This window comes from Thalassophryne amazonica, chromosome 7 (genome assembly GCF_902500255.1).
Source record: "Thalassophryne amazonica chromosome 7, fThaAma1.1, whole genome shotgun sequence".
In the NCBI taxonomy this organism is placed as follows: domain Eukaryota; kingdom Metazoa; phylum Chordata; class Actinopteri; order Batrachoidiformes; family Batrachoididae; genus Thalassophryne; species Thalassophryne amazonica.
In genome coordinates this window covers 10378544-10395880 of record NC_047109.1, presented here as the reverse complement: position 1 = coordinate 10395880, position 17337 = coordinate 10378544, and the positions used below count along the sequence as shown (strand labels likewise).

Genomic DNA, 17337 nt, shown 5'->3' with positions numbered 1-17337 from the left:
GTTTTCCCCAGAAGCTTTGCCAATTATCTATGAAGCCCACCTCATTTTTTGGACACCACTCAGACAGCCAGCAATTCAAGGAGAACATGCGGCTAAACATGTCACTCCCGGTCTGATTGGGGAGGGGCCCAGAGAAAACTACAGAGTCCGACATTGTTTTTGCAAAGTTACACACCGATTTAATGTTAATTTTAGTGACCTCCGATTGGCGTAACCGGGTGTCATTACTGCCGACGTGAATTACAATCTTACCAAATTTACGCTTAGCCTTAGCCAGCAGTTTCAAATTTCCTTCAATGTCGCCTGCTCTGGCCCCCGGAAGACAATAGACTATGGTTGCTGGTGTCGCTAACTTCACATTTCTCAAAACAGAGTCGCCAATAACCAGAGTTTGGTCCTCGGCGGGTGTGTCGTCGAGTGGGGAAAAACGGTTAGAGATGTGAACAAGTTGGCGGTGTACACGGGGCTTCTGTTTAGGGCTACGCTTCCTCCTCACAGTCACCCAGTCGGCCTGCTTTCCCGGCTGCTCGGGATCTGCCAGGGGGTAACTAACGGCAGCTAAGCTACCTTGGTCCGCACCGACTACAGGGGCCTGGCTAGCTGTAGAATTTTCCACGGTGCGGAGCCGAGTCTCCAATTCGCCCAGCCTGGCCTCCAAAGCTACGAATAAGCTACACTTATTACAAGTACCGTTACTGCTAAAGGAGGCCGAGGAATAACTAAACATTTCACACCCAGAGCAGAAAAGTGCGGGAGAGACAGGAGAAGCCGCAATGCTAAATCGGCTAAGAGCTAGTAGCTACGCTAAGCTAGCGGATTCCTAAAAACACGCAAAGTGAATAATGTGTAAATAATTTAGAGGTGATTCAGCAGAAGGAGTGCTTTAGTTAAGGCACGTGAAGATTATACTGGGAAACAAATCGTAATCTAGATAACTAGATCAATCTAACTGCGCAGATTAAACAGCTAACAGATACAGAAAAACACCGCTGTGCTCCGGAACAGGAAGTGATACAATACTGCAGTGAGAGCCAACCATCATCATCCAAAAAAGTGAATAATCAGATTTTACTCAATTTATATCGATTCTATATCGATTATATCGATTCTTGCCAATAAAGCAAGACATGCTTATTGGCAATGTATTGCTGATTGGGTAAATGCGTAAATACAATTCAATTGTTCTCCAAATCTGTTACAGATGATTAACCTGTGGAACGTCTAATATGTGTAAAAAAAATGACCTTCTTTCATTAATTACACCCAGATGCAACACGATTCAGAAGTGGGCATAGGCCTACTAATAAATGTTAGGTTAATTTAATGATTCCTAAATAGGCTACCTTGACTGTATGATTGCTATTCCTTATCCTGTCAATATTTCAGATGCAATAGCAGTGCCAAATGCACCTGGCAGCAGGTGAAGATGAAATATAAAAACATCCTTCAGAATGGTAGGTTTATATTCATAGCTTGATAAGCCCCACTTCGCCTAATTAATGGACATGCATTAGACCTATTTTGATATTAGTAATTACCCGCGATTGCATAAAACCCTTCTTTGATTTGCATTGCAGATAAATGGCCAGGGAAAACGACAAATGCATCCAACAGTTTAGATAGAGCAAGTACTACCTTGCGAATCATACGACATACAGTATTCTTGCTCAGATGTTCAGCATCACCAATGGAATACATAAATTGTCCACTGACAAAACAGGCACAAGGCACATTATCTGCCTGATCGTCGGGGCATTGCTACACTGTAAAAAATAACGTGTTTTTACAGGAAAACGCTGGCAGCTGTGGTTACCAGGGAATTCCTGTAAAACATACAGCAGCACAGTAGATAACATTACAGACATAATATGTATATGGATTTACAGTGAATGAACAACGGCTGACTCACATTAAAGGAACTGATAAATCTACATACAAGAGCTCTCTTTTTTTGTACATTTAACTGCTGTATTTTTTACAAGAATTCCCCGGTAACCACAGCTGCCAGTGTTTTCCTGTAAAAACAACAGTCTTTTTTTACAGTGTATGATGGGTGATGTTACAGACGTCTGGCCCGATCAGCTGACAAAGATAACGAATTCCCTCGGCTGAGAATCTATATCTTTCATAGAGAATATCGTCCGGGTATGTCAGCGGATTCTGGCGGTCTTTAACAACCCTCGCCCTGTGAAGAGAGCCCCTCACAATTTGTGCCCCAATATCAAACGGATTATCCAGGTAGGCCGGCATTGTCTTCGGAGTGATTGAAGGTGGATGGACGGTACTTATAAAGGGAGTGGTTAAGCGAAAACCTCAAGCTAACCAAGAACATAACCTGCTCGGAGCAGGTTTGGCGCACAGCATAAATTGCCATGGCAGCATACCTCGATCAAAACCTATCCACCTTTCGTAGTACGGGTTAACCGGGAAGTTACTCCACACGTCATCAACTTACTCCCGAAGTTACCCTGATAAGCCAGTAACCCCGCTTCGTAGTACAGGCCCCTGCTCCGCTCAGTGGGATCCTGCTGTCCGGCCCCAAAGCATCTCCTCTGGCAGGACAAAGTCCACTTAGGACGCAGTACAGAACCAGAACTATGTCCTACATTTCTCTGTGGATCATCCATCGCCAAAACGAAGGAAGAACAAGGCAGGCATCTGCAGGAGGCTTTGCATGTGTATACATGAGCTTTTGACAAGAGCGGAAGTTGTCTAAGTCAAGGAATATTTGTTGATCACCCTCTGTGCATTTACACATATTAATGAGACAAATTTAACTCCATAGGAAGTTAGCTAACGTCCGCTAAATGTCTTATGAAACACTTCAGAGGTGTTATTAGGCTCCAAAAACAGCAAGGTGGAAACCCGACGCGGTTGGTGGTTTTGAAGAGACCAGCCACTGATGTCACGGTGCAACTCTGACATCACCAGTGTTGCCACAGTTACTTTGAAAAGGTAATCCAATTACTGATTACTGATTACTCCTTGAAAAAGTAACTTAGTTACTTTACTGATTACTCAATTGTAAAAGTAACTAAGTTAGATTACTAGTTAATTTTTTAGTTACTTTCCCCATCTGCTGACAACAACCCTCTGCCACCTCAACATGACAATGATACCTGTTCTGCCAAAACTCACTTTATAGTCACCCTTTCTTGACTTCAATGAAAATAAATACTTGTTTTATAAAAAGTAAAATAAAGACCTCTTTCTTGACCTCATATTTAACTCTTGACAGCACTGTAACAGTAAAACATTTAAATTAACTAACATTTAAATTCTCTCTAAACATTTTATTTGTCGAAATTATTATTATTTTAAGTAGTATTAATAGTTGTAGTAAAAAAAACGCCTTCAAAACTGGACCTTTAATCTAGGGGTGTTGTGGGGGGGCACATCCCTCCCCCACACCCCCAATCCATCTGGATTCGCTTTGGCGTTTGAGCACAAAGAATGGATAACATTTATTTATGCAGAAAACATGACCAGATTTACAGGTAAGAAAGTTTTATTGTGTTTTCACATCATGTGGTTCTCAGAAAGAGAGTTTAGGTGCATTTGAGTGGAAAATAGTGTTAGTTGTTGACACGTCGCGGAGGATCAGCTGCTTTTAACGAGATATGGAGCGGCTCAACTCAGAATTCTAAATAAAGGAGAAAAAAAGCATAAACATGTTTTTGTAAAGCTCAGTGCAGGTGTGCTGTTGTCACCACGCTTTAAGAGGTGAGGACGAGTCATAACTGCTGCAGAAAACCTCGGGTGAAAAGTTCACAGCTCGCAGTTCAGTTGAACCCCGACCCCCTGCCCACGGACCAAGTTTAATTTCAGGGACACTTTTAAAATATACAAATAATAATAAAATAATTTTGAAAAAGGCTGTTTTTGCAAAATGTTGTGTTGAGGGGGGGTCTCGCCCAGGGAGTAACACAGTATAGAACCGCCACTGTGTGCCGATGTTGCTATGCCACTGCTTCTGGTCATAATTCTGGTCATAACTTTGCACCTGTGGTGCTCAACACTACTTCCAAAAAGAAAATGAAATTTGCCATCTGCTTCAAGTGAGATATTTAGACCCTGCGGAAATTTATTCCCCTCTCTCGCGCACTGCAAATACGCCGTTTGATGCGCAACCGCACCTGTTGACTTGTGCTGCATTCAAATGCATCTTGAAGATTCGACCTCTCTTGTAGTAAGTATTTGTTGAAGTTCTTTTTAAGGTTTAAACTGGAATGTTTACATGAGACATATATATATATATATATATATATATATATATATATATATATATATATATATATATATATATATATATATATATATATATATATATATATATATTAATACTGATTCAACATTTGCACGGAATTTGCAGTTTTATTTATGCATAAATTGCATAAATTCCAGATTCTGCCTGAAAAAAAAATCAAAAATCAATTTATGATGAGTTGCATTCCTGAAACTGCACTTGACTGTGACAACAACCAAACATATGTATAAATTGTTGATATGGAGAATAACCAGTGTATATAGGCTGCTTTATTATTATTATTATTATTATTATTATTGTTAAATTTGTCAATAATATGAGAATTTCCGACAGCACTTGAACTCATCATAGACTGGTGATTCGCTCCGTGACACTGGGGAACTTTTCCGTGAGAAGGACGTGGACATGATAGAGGTGGGAACCGGCGAACAAACATGTGAAGACAGTTGTGATCGATAAGAAATTCGTTTATTTATTGCGATCAGGAGAAGATGAAGAATTTAAGTTCTACACACGTGACACCGTCTCACCTGACTGAGGTTCGGGACAATCCGGTACAAGTAAGTTTGTTTTTAGCATTTAAATGTGTATAGTGGCGTGATCGTGGTGTGTCCTCTGACTTAACACGTTTTTTTTTTTTAATTCTTGTTTCATTTTCTCATTTATTATGTATTTATTTTTTGCGCGGCTCATCATAGCTTCATGTTGGGTTCGTAGGGGAGACCGGGACATGCGTTACAAGCTTGATTCAAACATTTTAATTTCATTTTAGCTCATTAAAATTGTATCAGATCTATTGTGTCCGAACCAGATTTGCTTTCCATGTTGTTCCTAAATTTAATTAAATAAATAAATAAATCCAAAATGGTTTAATCTGACCTTACACAAGAAATTAATATTTTACTCAAAGCTACAAATCTAGGCCATTTAACACATTTGTTTCCAAACATAAGGGATGCAAACAAAGGTTGAACAGCTTCTAAAATCCGAGGCTTACATTTGCAGTTGCACGCAAAAGTTTACATACCCTGCCAGAGGTTTAGGTTTTTTTGGCCATTTTTCAGAGAATATGAATGATAACATGAAACTTTTTTTTCACTCGTGGTTAGTGGTTGGGTGAAGCCAGGGTATGTAAATGTTTGAGCACTAGAGGTGGGCGGATTGATCCTAATATCGATAATATACCAACACTGGTATTGATATTGAACGCTCCTCATGTAAAAAGATTATTACTCAAGCTTTTTTCTCTCCCGCACGCACTGACTGCTGCGCATGCAGATTCATCAAAGTCTTCTCTCTGTCTGTAAGAGCAGTGCTGCGCTGTCACACAACACGGAGCAGCGCACCCTTGTATTGTGCTTTGTCAGCCCTCTACCTCAGGAGATTTTGTTTTGTGTTGAGTGATATTTTTTTAAACAAAAATGTTGATTGTGATAATAAAGTATTTTGTTGTCACGTACAATGTTTGGCGAAATTCTATCCTAGGTCTTTTGGATCCTTTGGATCTATGAAGCTTCAATATGAAAAAGTATCGGTATCAATATCGGCGATACTAGGCCTGTATTTACTTGGTATCAGATCAATACCAAAATTCCCGGTATCGCCCAGCTCTATTGAGCACAACTGTATCAAGCATTTGTGTGCACATACGTGTGCTTAAACGTTGTGCATGAACATTCCTATGCAAAGTGCAGAATTTACCAACTTGTATTTAGAAGTGTGTGTAGATATACACACACAGCTATGACCGTGCATACACACACCATCGTGTGGTAGAATATGAAAACTGCTATGAGAAAGCATCACAGCATGCAACCTATATTTCTCCAAATTAATAATTACACAATTAGTAATAATATTGTGTTAGACACAGACGTGTAGCCTCATTAGTGTCAAAACCTACAAAAGACTATAAATAACACTATGATGTTCCCACTGCCAAATGTCACCATTGGTCTGGTGTTTTTGGGGTGCTGAATAGTGCCATTTCATCTCCAAACATGGTGTGTAATTATGACATCAAGGGTTTTACTTGTTTCACTGTTAATTGGACAGTTTTATGCTGGTTCTTGTGGTGAACTTCTTAAAGCTGGTTCAAGTTCTGTCCATAAGAAACTCACTCATCTTCAACGGCTCACTCCAACTCAGGGTCCATAAGCAACATCAGGATCGAACTCTCTGCTGTGGTCACACACAACAAGTACCTCTTTTTACCAAAGAGATTAATCTCTTTGATAAAAAGTTTCCTTTCTTCGTGGTCTTAGCTGTTATTCCAGTGAGGAACACGAGCAACAAATGGATGTTTTGTTTTCATATATGGTTAACTGAGGGCGTTTCTGAATGCAAATGACCTTAAATATGAACAAATGGTTTGGACTGTGTGGGATTTATCCACAGCAGATTCTGATGTTTGTGTGAATAATGTGCACCTGTTTGATAAATACACGTGTTATTTGTATTTTACGTATTTTGCACAAACTATTTATTTCTTTATTTATTTTTTGGACGGCACCATTTAGAACCTTTTCTATGCACAGTTTGATGATGGCCCTAGATTTATTTTTTTTTTTTCCTCAGTGCACAAATGTGAGAAAGCAGAATTTTGAACTGGTTTCCCAGTTTAAAAAGTTGGGATAGTGTAAAATGTAAATAAATACAGAATGTGGTAATTTGCAAATCATTTACATCTCATATTCCATTGAAAAAGAAAATAACATGTCAAAAGTTGAAACGGCCTTCTTTTTTTTTAATATATGTGTTTTTGATGCAAGCAACAAGATTCAAAAAATTACCAGCCCGACAAATCAATATTTGAAATGCTTGTCATGAGCGTGCGGTTCAAAAGCCAGCGTCTGAGATGGTCCTGGGGTGTGTCAGCGCCATGGTGCAGGTAACACACACACAACGCCGTGTGACACTCAACCCTGTGACACGCCTTTGTCAGGGGTGTCTCTGCACCGTCCACAGGACCAGGGCCGCTGCTAAGGTTTTGGAGGCCCTAAGCATAACTGGTCAGGGAGGCTCCCACACCCCCATACAACTCCCCAACACACACACACACACACACACACACACACACACACACACACACACACACACACACACACACACACACACACACACACACACACACACACACACACACAAAAGTTCTACTCAAACCGTTACTATTTATTAAAATTCACATTAAATACCCATATTAGCAATGAACATTTACAATGTTATAATAAGTAAGGCCAATAACAGTAAAGAACAGCAGCACCATTTATAATGTATAAATAATAAATAACTTTCTTAACAGCAGCAAACGTGCCACATGCTTTGTAATATCCAGATTAGTTTAGCGTTTAAAGCTACATCAAATCAGCAAATCCAACGCAACCTAGCTTAAGCAGCACCACTGAACATTAAGTAATCAAAACAGTTTAAACCTTTAACACGTACTTACCAGCAAGGGATGCACGGGCATCATCTTTTTGTTTCTTTTTCCTCCGTTTTTCAGCTCCAGACTCCTGCTGTCACTTCATTGTTTAATTGTGGCATAGTGGCAACTTGTCGTCTCGTGTCAGAATCAAATGTGGGCTAGCAGTGCTACTTCAGTTAGGAGCAGGGTTGCCAGATTGGGTATTTTCCCATCCAATTGGTTTGTTTAGGGTAAAAATATGGTACTGGATGAGTTTTTTTGTATAGAATTGCCACACATTTTAAAAATCAGTTCAAATTGCGCAGGATTTCGTGCCTCCATGCATTTTTGAGCATTTATTGGACTGGAAATCGTCACATCTGGCAACCCTGGTTAGGCGACACAGCGAACAGAGAAAGACGCAAACAGGACTGTACCATTTCAGGGAATCGTGGCGGGGGTGGATGGGGGCAAAAAAACTGTTAATTTGCCCCAATTAAGTAATGGGGTAGGGGCCTACACAATGTTTAAAGACAAAAACGATGGGCCTATTCATAAATAATTCATATTGATTTTGAAATGTAATAATGTAATAATTTCAACACATTTTTCAGTCAATTGGAGGCCCTGCAAACTAGTGCAACATGGTTGGTACCCCACGCAGGCTGCGTAGTCTGCTTATGCCGAATGGCGGCGCTGCACAGGACAGAACCCCAGTCTGTGTGGACAGAGTGCTGGGACTAGAACTACAGTCCTGACGGTCTCTGAGTGCCTGTGCGGCACATTACAAAGTGCAAAGAAAGCAGCGGTGCACAACTCTAGACCTGCATAGAGGACAAATACAGGAATATTTCACTTTGTAAACTTGACTCTGTCTTCTGTGCCCAAAGGTGTTTTTGAGGACAGAAGGTTCTGCAGTACAGCGGTGAACACATGACTATGTCAGCTTCTTTGGATGAAAATCCAAAAAGCAAACATGTTGTGGAGGAGCTGTCAGAGTGTATATTGACTTTGTAAAGCAGTGTGTGTGTGTGTGTGTGTGTGTGTGTGTGTGTGTGTGTGTGTGTGTGTGTGTGTGTCAGACATGGGGTCAAATACTTTGCATTGTATTTTTTCAAATACAAATACTTTATATTTTGATAGCCCAGCAGATTACCCTAAAAATCTTTCAGTAGGTGATGCGAGCATGAAATTTGGCATGAAACATCCTTAGGCACTATTTTATCAAAAAAGCATGTTAGCCACTCAAAATCTAGAAATGGTATTCTTGAATTAGAAAAACTGATGGTGCAACTGAAAATCGCACATGAAATGTGTAAAAATGCATACAAATGGACACCAAAACAGGGTCAAAACAACAAAAAGGTAATATTAATTACAGTATGTACAATTATATCCTAATCACCTTTCAAAGCAATTCAATTATCACAATTACATGAGCATAGTGCGGTGCAGGGCAGTGTCAGCCGAAAGCATTTGCACCTGCCATGACACTCAGTTTTACATCCACATTTTATCAATTGTTGGCAGCTTTCAGCAATTGGTGGCAATTTTGTCCAAATAATCATCCACGTTTCACCATTTTTCTTCCAGCCCCAATCGCCAGGACTTTCTCTTTCCATATTGCAGATCGCGGCTTGACCCCAGATACATCCTGCTTGATAAACTGCACGCTTTGTATGCTCAATCAGTGCTCCGCGGGTTGGAGGAATAGACTCATAGGACCTCTGCTTCCGAGCAAACAAATCGAATGTTGCATCATCAATACTTACAGTCGGACTTGATCTATCATACATCATAATCACAAACCTTTCCATTACGTTCTGATCGTGTTCGCTTATCACTAGTGGATACTTGCTAAGCTTTGAGAATACATCTGTAACATCGGACAAACATCCCATGTCTGCCATGCAGTTTTCTTTCCCTTACCTCGAAAGGCGGAGACATCACATCCCGTGAACGCATGGAAGAACAACAAACCGTTCGAATTATCAGCGCCAATTTTCTCATGGATATCGTTGACTGGAATCCATCTTAAACTCTTTCCTTGACCAAACTCTATCCAAAGTGATTGTAGTTCTATGTTGATAAGATCAGGCAAGACATTCACGCCGAAAACCAAAACATCTGTGTCATTAGCTTTAATCAAGATGGATTTTCTTCCTTCTGCTGCAGCATGTCTGGCATGTACAAAAAGTCGTGTATCTGCTTCCTCGTGATTACATTTTGAGAGACCTTCAAGATTTACTGGCCTTGCAAACAACACTGTCTTCTCTTGTAACATAAACAACATTTGTTGTGCAAAGTTCACTCACTTTCGTAGCTAGAAAGTTGAACAGTTCTGTTTTGTTCGTATTGTCTCTCATGAAATTCTGCCAATTTTTTGAATGTTACCTTTTTGCTGGATCTCCAGCCCCTGGTTCGTGGTGCGGTGTGGTTATCGGCGGGTGGAGAGAACTTTCCGCCCACATTTTTATCGGAGGTGCCGGCTTTTCTGTGCCGTGCTCCTGCGCTGCCTTTTGGCTGAAAGCGCTATCATCACCGCAGGAGACGAAGTGGACGTCTGGTGAAGCTGAAGCTCTGTTTGGCCTGCTGTTTGGCTTCCAGACGAGCTGTGCACAGAATTTTGGCAGGATCTGTGCTGCCCTGGCGCCTTGTGGATCCGGTTAGAGCCTATGTGGTGCCGCTGGTCGGCTCTGAGGACTGTCCACCCGGCCGTCCACGTCTTCGCCAGAACCTGGGCTTGCTTCGCCGGGTTCCGAACAGTGAGACTGTCATCCCCACTGAGGTCCTTACCCTGGGTCTCCTGAACATCAGATCACTGTCCTCGAAATCATTGTTGATTAATGATTTAATCATGGATCATCATTTAGATATGATTGGCTTGTGTGAAACCTGGCTCAAACCCACAACTCTCCTTCCTTTGAATGAGGCCTGTCCACCAGCGTACACATTTAGTCACGTGTCTCATGGTGTGAAGCAAGGCAGGGGTGTGGCTTTTATTTACAAATCTAGGTTTTCTTTATTAGCTGTTGGGGGTCACAAATATAATTCCTTTGAGCATCTGACTCCCCGTTACGCCCATGATGCTAAGTACTGTCAGGGTCATAAAACTGGAGCTCAGCTATGTTATTTTGTCACTGTTTATAGGCCCCCTGGCCCATATTCTGACTTCTTAGATGAACTTGGTGCGTTCATCTCTAGTTTGTCAACTAGTGCAGATAACATTTTGATTATTGGTGACTTTAACATTCATATAAATAAGTCCTCTGATCCCCTTAGCAAATCATTTATGCAAATTGTGGATGCTTTAGGATTCCAGCAATGCATTCAGGACCCGACACACATTAGTGGAAATACCCTGGATCTGGTTCTTGCACATGGGTTTGCTGTCACAAATATTGACATTTTGCTCTCGCATCTATAGTCTCTGACCATTCACTTATCAGGTTTACATTTACGCTGCCACGTTTAGTGGAACAACAACCTTGTCTACTACTGCAGCGTCGTATTAAACCTTCAACTATGACTAAACTTGAGGCCAGACTACCTGATATTTTAGCTTTGAATCTGGAGAATGCTAAATCAGTGGACAGTCTCGCGGATGGTGTAAATTTAAAGCTTAAAACTACACTTGATAAGATTGCGTCTCCTCTTTTAAGGTCACGCCCTCCTAAGGCACAGTCACCTTGGTTCAATGATTATTTGCGTGACCTCAGGCAGAAGGCTAGAGGTTTGGAAAGGAAATGGCATTATTCCAAATTAGAGGTGTTCCGCCTTGTGTGGCGGGATGCTATTTTAGATTATAAGCACGCACTACTGGCCATGAAGCGGACCTATTACTCTGATTTGTTCAGTAAAAACAAACATAACTCAAAGTTTTTGTTTGACACGGTTGCATTTCTTATTCACGGGCAGCCACCTGTTAGTCGTTCTCCCTTTTCTGCACAGGATTTCTTGAATTATTTTGAGAAGAAAGTAGAAGATATTAGGCTAAGCATATCTCAGCACGCCTCGGCCCAGCCATTAAAACCTGCTATGGAGGTGGGCACTACCATTGAGGTGTTACCTAAATTGACAGAATTTAATAGTATTTCATTTGGTGTGCTGACAGAACTTGTGGCGTCTACAAAAAACACAACCTGTTTATTTGATCCCATACCAACAAAATTGTTTAAGGACCTGTGGCCCACTCTTGGGCCGACTGTGCTGGAAATGATTAATCTCTCATTAACCTCTGGATCTGTTCCGAAATGTTTTAAATCAGCAGTGATTAAACATTACTTAAGAAATCTAATCTTGACCCTAGTGTATTGAAAAATTACAGGCCGATATCAAATCTATCATTCTGTTCCAAAATTTTAGAAAAGGTGGTTTCACGGCAGCTCATAGACCACCTCACTGAGAATGATCTTTTTGAGCCGCTGCAGTCTGCTTTTAGGAAATATCACTCCACAGAGACAGCGCTCACTAAAGTTGTGAATGATCTTCTGCGAGCAGTGGACTCAGACACCACTACGGTTTTGGTGTTGTTAGATCTCAGTGCTGCGTTTGATACCATGGATCATCATATTTTGCTCAATAGGTTGGAGAATTTTTTTGGGATTACTGGAAGTGCCCTTGCCTGGGTGACGTCATATCTGTCCAGTCATTCTCAATGTGTCTTGTATAATGGCACTACCTCTGACCTTGCTGACATGAGATTTGGGGTTCCACAGGGATCTGTTTTAGGCCCCTTGCTTTTCTCCCTGTATGTGGCACCTCTTGGGCGTATACTGTGGAGTTTTGGGATTGCCTTTCATTGTTATGCTGATGATACTCAGTTGTACATGCCAATAACTGCGGGAAATCTCACTCCCATAAAATCCCTGGAGGACTGTCTTCTATCAGTGAGAAGTTGGATGTCTAGTAACTTCCTACTTTTAAACTTTGATAAGACTGAAATGATGGTTCTTGGTCCAGCGAGACATTGGCATCAGTTTGACCAGCTGGAGCTCAGCCTGGGTTCCTGTGTCATACATCATACGGACAAAATGAGGAACCTTGGGGTAATTGTTGATCCCACGTTGTCTTTTGACCTCCACATCAGGGATGTTACTAGGACTGCTTTTTTTCCATCTGAGAAGTATAGCGAGGATCCGCCCCATCCTGTCCATGGCTGATGCTGAGACCCTGATTCATGCTTTTGTTTCTTCTAGACTAGATTATTGTAATGTTCTATTTTCAGGGTTACCACAGTCCAGCATTAGGGGTCTTCAGCTGGTTCAGAACGCTGCTGCCAGACTTCTGACACATAGCAGAAGGTCTGAACATATCACACCCATTTTGGTATCTTTGCACTGGCTCCCTGTCTCTGTGAGAGCAGATTTTAAGGTTTTGTTATTTACTTATAAGGTTGTTCATGGACTGGCGCCATCTTATCTGGCTGATCTGGTGGAACTCTACGTGCCGGCCCGGGCTTTGCGGTCGCAGGATGCGGGACTTCTCCGTGTTCCCAGGGTGAAGAAGAAGTCAGCAGGTCAAAGAGCCTTTTTGTATTGTGCACCCACCCTGTGGAACAGTCTTCCTGCGACCGTTAGGCAGTCTGAGTCTGTGGACTTTTTAAGTCAAGACTCAAAACCTATTTTTATTCTCTTTCTTATGGATAGTTTATATTTTTATTTGTTTTATTCTTTTACTTCTGTTTTTATTTATGTATTTGAATTTTTAATTCATTTTTAATTATTTATTCAATTTTGTGTTGACTTGTTTTATGTAAGGCGCCTTGAGATGGCTTTTGCTGTGATTTGGCGCATTATAAGCTAATTAAATTAAATTAATTAATACCCTTCGCCTTCCTCCAAACCCTCGTTTTGTCCTCGTCTCAGCCTTTAAACTGCTTGATTTGTAGACATCAAACACCAGATTGATTCTAGAACATTTTGAGCATTTTGCTGTCAAATTAAACCAAGCACCTGTAGTACTGTAGTACAGTCATTAAAATCAACATAGAAAAGTATGGCTATGCCAACGCAAATGAAACTAGACTAGCACCATTCTATATCATTTGTTATATTTCGACTGACTTACCACGATCTTGCTTTTTTTCTCTCCTCTTCCTCTTTTTTTCTTCTTCCTTTTCTCACTCCTGGAAGGATAGTTCCTCTTCATTTTCTTATAGCTGTCATTATCTTGTTTTGATAGTTTGATAATTTGCAGGTGCAGAGACAATTTGCAGACACACGGACGTGCAAGTGAATGACTTTTCAAAACGCAAGTGTCTACTTTCGACTCGCAACTCGCAAATCTCGACTCCCAAGCAGCTGCCTGCCTTGTCTGGTGACAAGATGCGCCTTTGCCGGTGAAGATTGATTTTCATGCTTGAAAAAATTGTTTAAATCATACTCTCGTGACTGGCATGAAATAAACAATTTAGAAAACAACTGACAGTCATCTTTAATATTCTTTAGTTTCAGATCTTTTGAGGATGCTTCTGGCTTTTGACGAAAGAAATCAGTATTGTTCCTCTTTATTGGATGATAAAACTTACAGTCTTGTCCATCTTCAAGACCTTTTAGAAGCTCGTCAAAACTTGCTTTGCCTCTCTGGTAATGTTCAGCAACCAAGGCTTCAGCACTGGCATGAGCTACACTTTTGGTGTCCAGGGTAAGAAGTTCACCAGTCTCCTCCATAAATGGATTTCCCATCTCCTTCATAACAGAGTGACGCTTCTGTACTCTTTCTGTGAACGTTTTCTGGGCATGTACGTTCTGCTCATGGTGGTGAACCTCTTCGTTGGCGTCTTTCACCCCACACAATGTTTCATATTGTCCTACGAGAAAGCTGACCTCTGGACTTGACCCAGCTATCTTAGCTAATTATAGGCCAATCTCCAACCTTCCTTTTCTCTCAAAAATTCTTGAAAGGGTAGTTGTAAAACAGCTAAATGATCATCTGCAGAGGAATGGTCTATTTGAAGAGTTTCAGTCAGGGTTTAGAATTCATCATAGTACAGAAACAGCATTATAGAAGGTTACAAATGATCTTCTTATGGCCTCAGACAGTGGACTCATCTCTGTGCTTGTTCTGTTAGACCTCAGTGCTGCTTTTGATACTGTTGACCATAAAATTTTATTACAGAGATTAGAGCATGCCATAGGTATTAAAGGCACTGCGCTGCGGTGGTTTGAATCATATTTATCTAATAGATTAGAATTTGTTCATGTAAATGGGGAATCTTCTTCACAGACTAAGGTTAATTATGGAGTTCCACAAGGTTCTGTGGTAGGACCAATTTTATTCACTTTATACATGCTTCCCTTAGGCAGTATTATTAGACGGCATTGCTTAAATTTTCATTGTTACGCAGATGATACCCAGCTTTATCTATCCATGAAGCCAGAGGACACACACCAATTAGCTAAACTGCAGGATTGTCTTACAGACATAAAGACATGGATGACCTCTAATTTCCTGCTTTTAAACTCAGATAAAACTGAAGTTATTGTACTTGGCCCCACAAATCTTAGAAACATGGTGTCTAACCAGATCCTTACTCTGGATGGCATTACCCTGACCTCTAGTAATACTGTGAGAAATCTTGGAGTCATTTTTGATCAGGATATGTCATTCAAAGCGCATACGTATTAAACAAATATGTAGGACTGCTTTTTTGCATTTGCGCAGTATCTCTAAAATTAGAAAGATCTTGTCTCAGTGATGCTGAAAAACTAATTCATGCATTTATTTCCTCTAGGCTGGACTATTGTAATTCATTATTATCAGGTTGTCCTAAAAGTTCCCTGAAAAGCCTTCAGTTAATTCAATCAATCAATCAATCAATTTTATTTATATAGCACCAAATCACAACAAACATTTGCCCCAAGGTGCTTTATATTGTAAGGCAAGGCCATACAATAATTACGTAAAAACCCCAATGGTCAAAACGACCCCCTGTGAGCAAGCACTTGGCGACAGTGGGAAGGAAAAAACTCCCTTTTAACAGGAAGAAACCTCCAGCAGAACCAGGCTCAGGGAGGGGCAGTCTTCTGCTGGGACTGGTTGGGGCTGAGGGAGAGAACCAGGAAAAAGACATGCTGTGGAAGAGAGCAGAGATCAATCACTAATGATTAAATGCAGAGTGGTGCATACAGAGCAAAAAGAGAAAGAAACACTCAGTGCATCATGGGAACCCCCCAGCAGTCTAAGTCTATAGCAGCATAACTAAGGGATGGTTCAGGGTCACCTGATCCAGCCCTAACTATAAGCTTTAGCAAAAAGGAAAGTTTTAAGCCTAATCTTAAAAGTAGAGAGGGTGTCTGTCTCCCTGATCTGAATTGAGAGCTGGTTCCACAGGAGAGGAGCCTGAAAGCTGAAGGCTCTGCCTCCCATTCTACTCTTACAAACCCTAGGAACTACAAGTAAGCCTGCAGTCTGAGAGCGAAGTGCTCTATTGGGGTGATATGGTACTATGAGGTCCCTAAGATAAGATGGGACCTGATTATTCAAAACCTTATAAGTAAGAAGAAGAATTTTAAATTCTATTCTAGAATTAACAGGAAGCCAATGAAGAGAGGCCAATATGGGTGAGATATGCTCTCTCCCTCTAGTCCCTGTCAGTACTCTAGCTGCAGCATTTTGAATTAACTGAAGGCTTTTCAGGGAACTTTTAGGACAAGCTGATAATAATGAATTACAATAGTCCAGCCTAGAGGAAATAAATGCATGAATTAGTTTTTCAGCATCACTCTGAGACAAGACCTTTCTAATTTTAGCGATATTGCGTAAATGCAAAAAAGCAGTCCTACATATTTGTTTAATATGCGCATTGAATGACATATCCTGATCAAAAATGACTCCAAGATTTCTCACAGTATTACTAGAGGTCAGGGTAATGCCATCCAGAGTAAGGATCTGGTTAGACACCATGTTTCTAAGATTTGTGGGGCCAAGTACAATAACTTCAGTTTTATGTGATTTTAAAAGCAGGAAATTAGAGATCATCCATGTCTTTATGTCTGTAAGACAATCCTGCAGTTTAGCTAATTGGTATGTGTCCTCTGGCTTCATGGATAGATAAAGCTGGGTATCATCTGCGTAACAATGAAAATTTAAGCAATGCCGTCTAATAATACTGCCTAAGGGAAGCATGTATAAAGTGAATAAAATTGGTCCTAGCACAGAACCTTGTGGAACTCCATAATTAACCTTAGTCTGTGAAGAAGATTCCCCATTTACATGAACAAATTGTAATCTATTAGACAAATATGATTCAACCCACCGCAGCGCAGTGCCTTTAATACCTATGGCATACTCTAATCTCTGTAATAAAATTTTATGGTCAACAGTATCAAAAGCAGCACTGAGGTCTAACAGAACAAGCACAGAGATGAGTACACTGAGGCCATAAGAAGATCATTTGTAACCTTCACTAATGCTGTTTCTGTACTATGATGAATTCTAAAACCTGACTGAAACTCTTCAAATAGACCATTCCTCTGCAGATGATCAGTTAGCTGTTTTACAACTACCCTTTCAAGAATTTTTGAGAGAAAAGGAAGGTTGGAGATTGGCCTATAATTAGCTAAGATAGCTGGGTCAAGTGATGGCTTTTTAAGTAATGGTTTAATTACTGCCACCTTAAAAGCCTGTGGTACATAGCCAACTAATAAAGATAGATTGATCATAT

General features: G+C 40.6%; 1 protein-coding gene across 1 annotated transcript in view; it reads left to right on the top strand.

Moving 5' to 3' along the window:
- Positions 1–4627: 4627 nt before the first annotated feature.
- Positions 4628–17337, top strand: part of LOC117513620 (NIPA-like protein 2) — a 170262-nt gene continuing 157552 nt past the window's right edge. Inside the window, exon 1 of the mRNA XM_034173842.1 lies at positions 4628–4827. Within this exon, the coding sequence (XP_034029733.1) occupies positions 4759–4827 (69 nt within the window). The 5' untranslated portion in view covers positions 4628–4758. The remainder of the gene's footprint in view (positions 4828–17337) is intronic.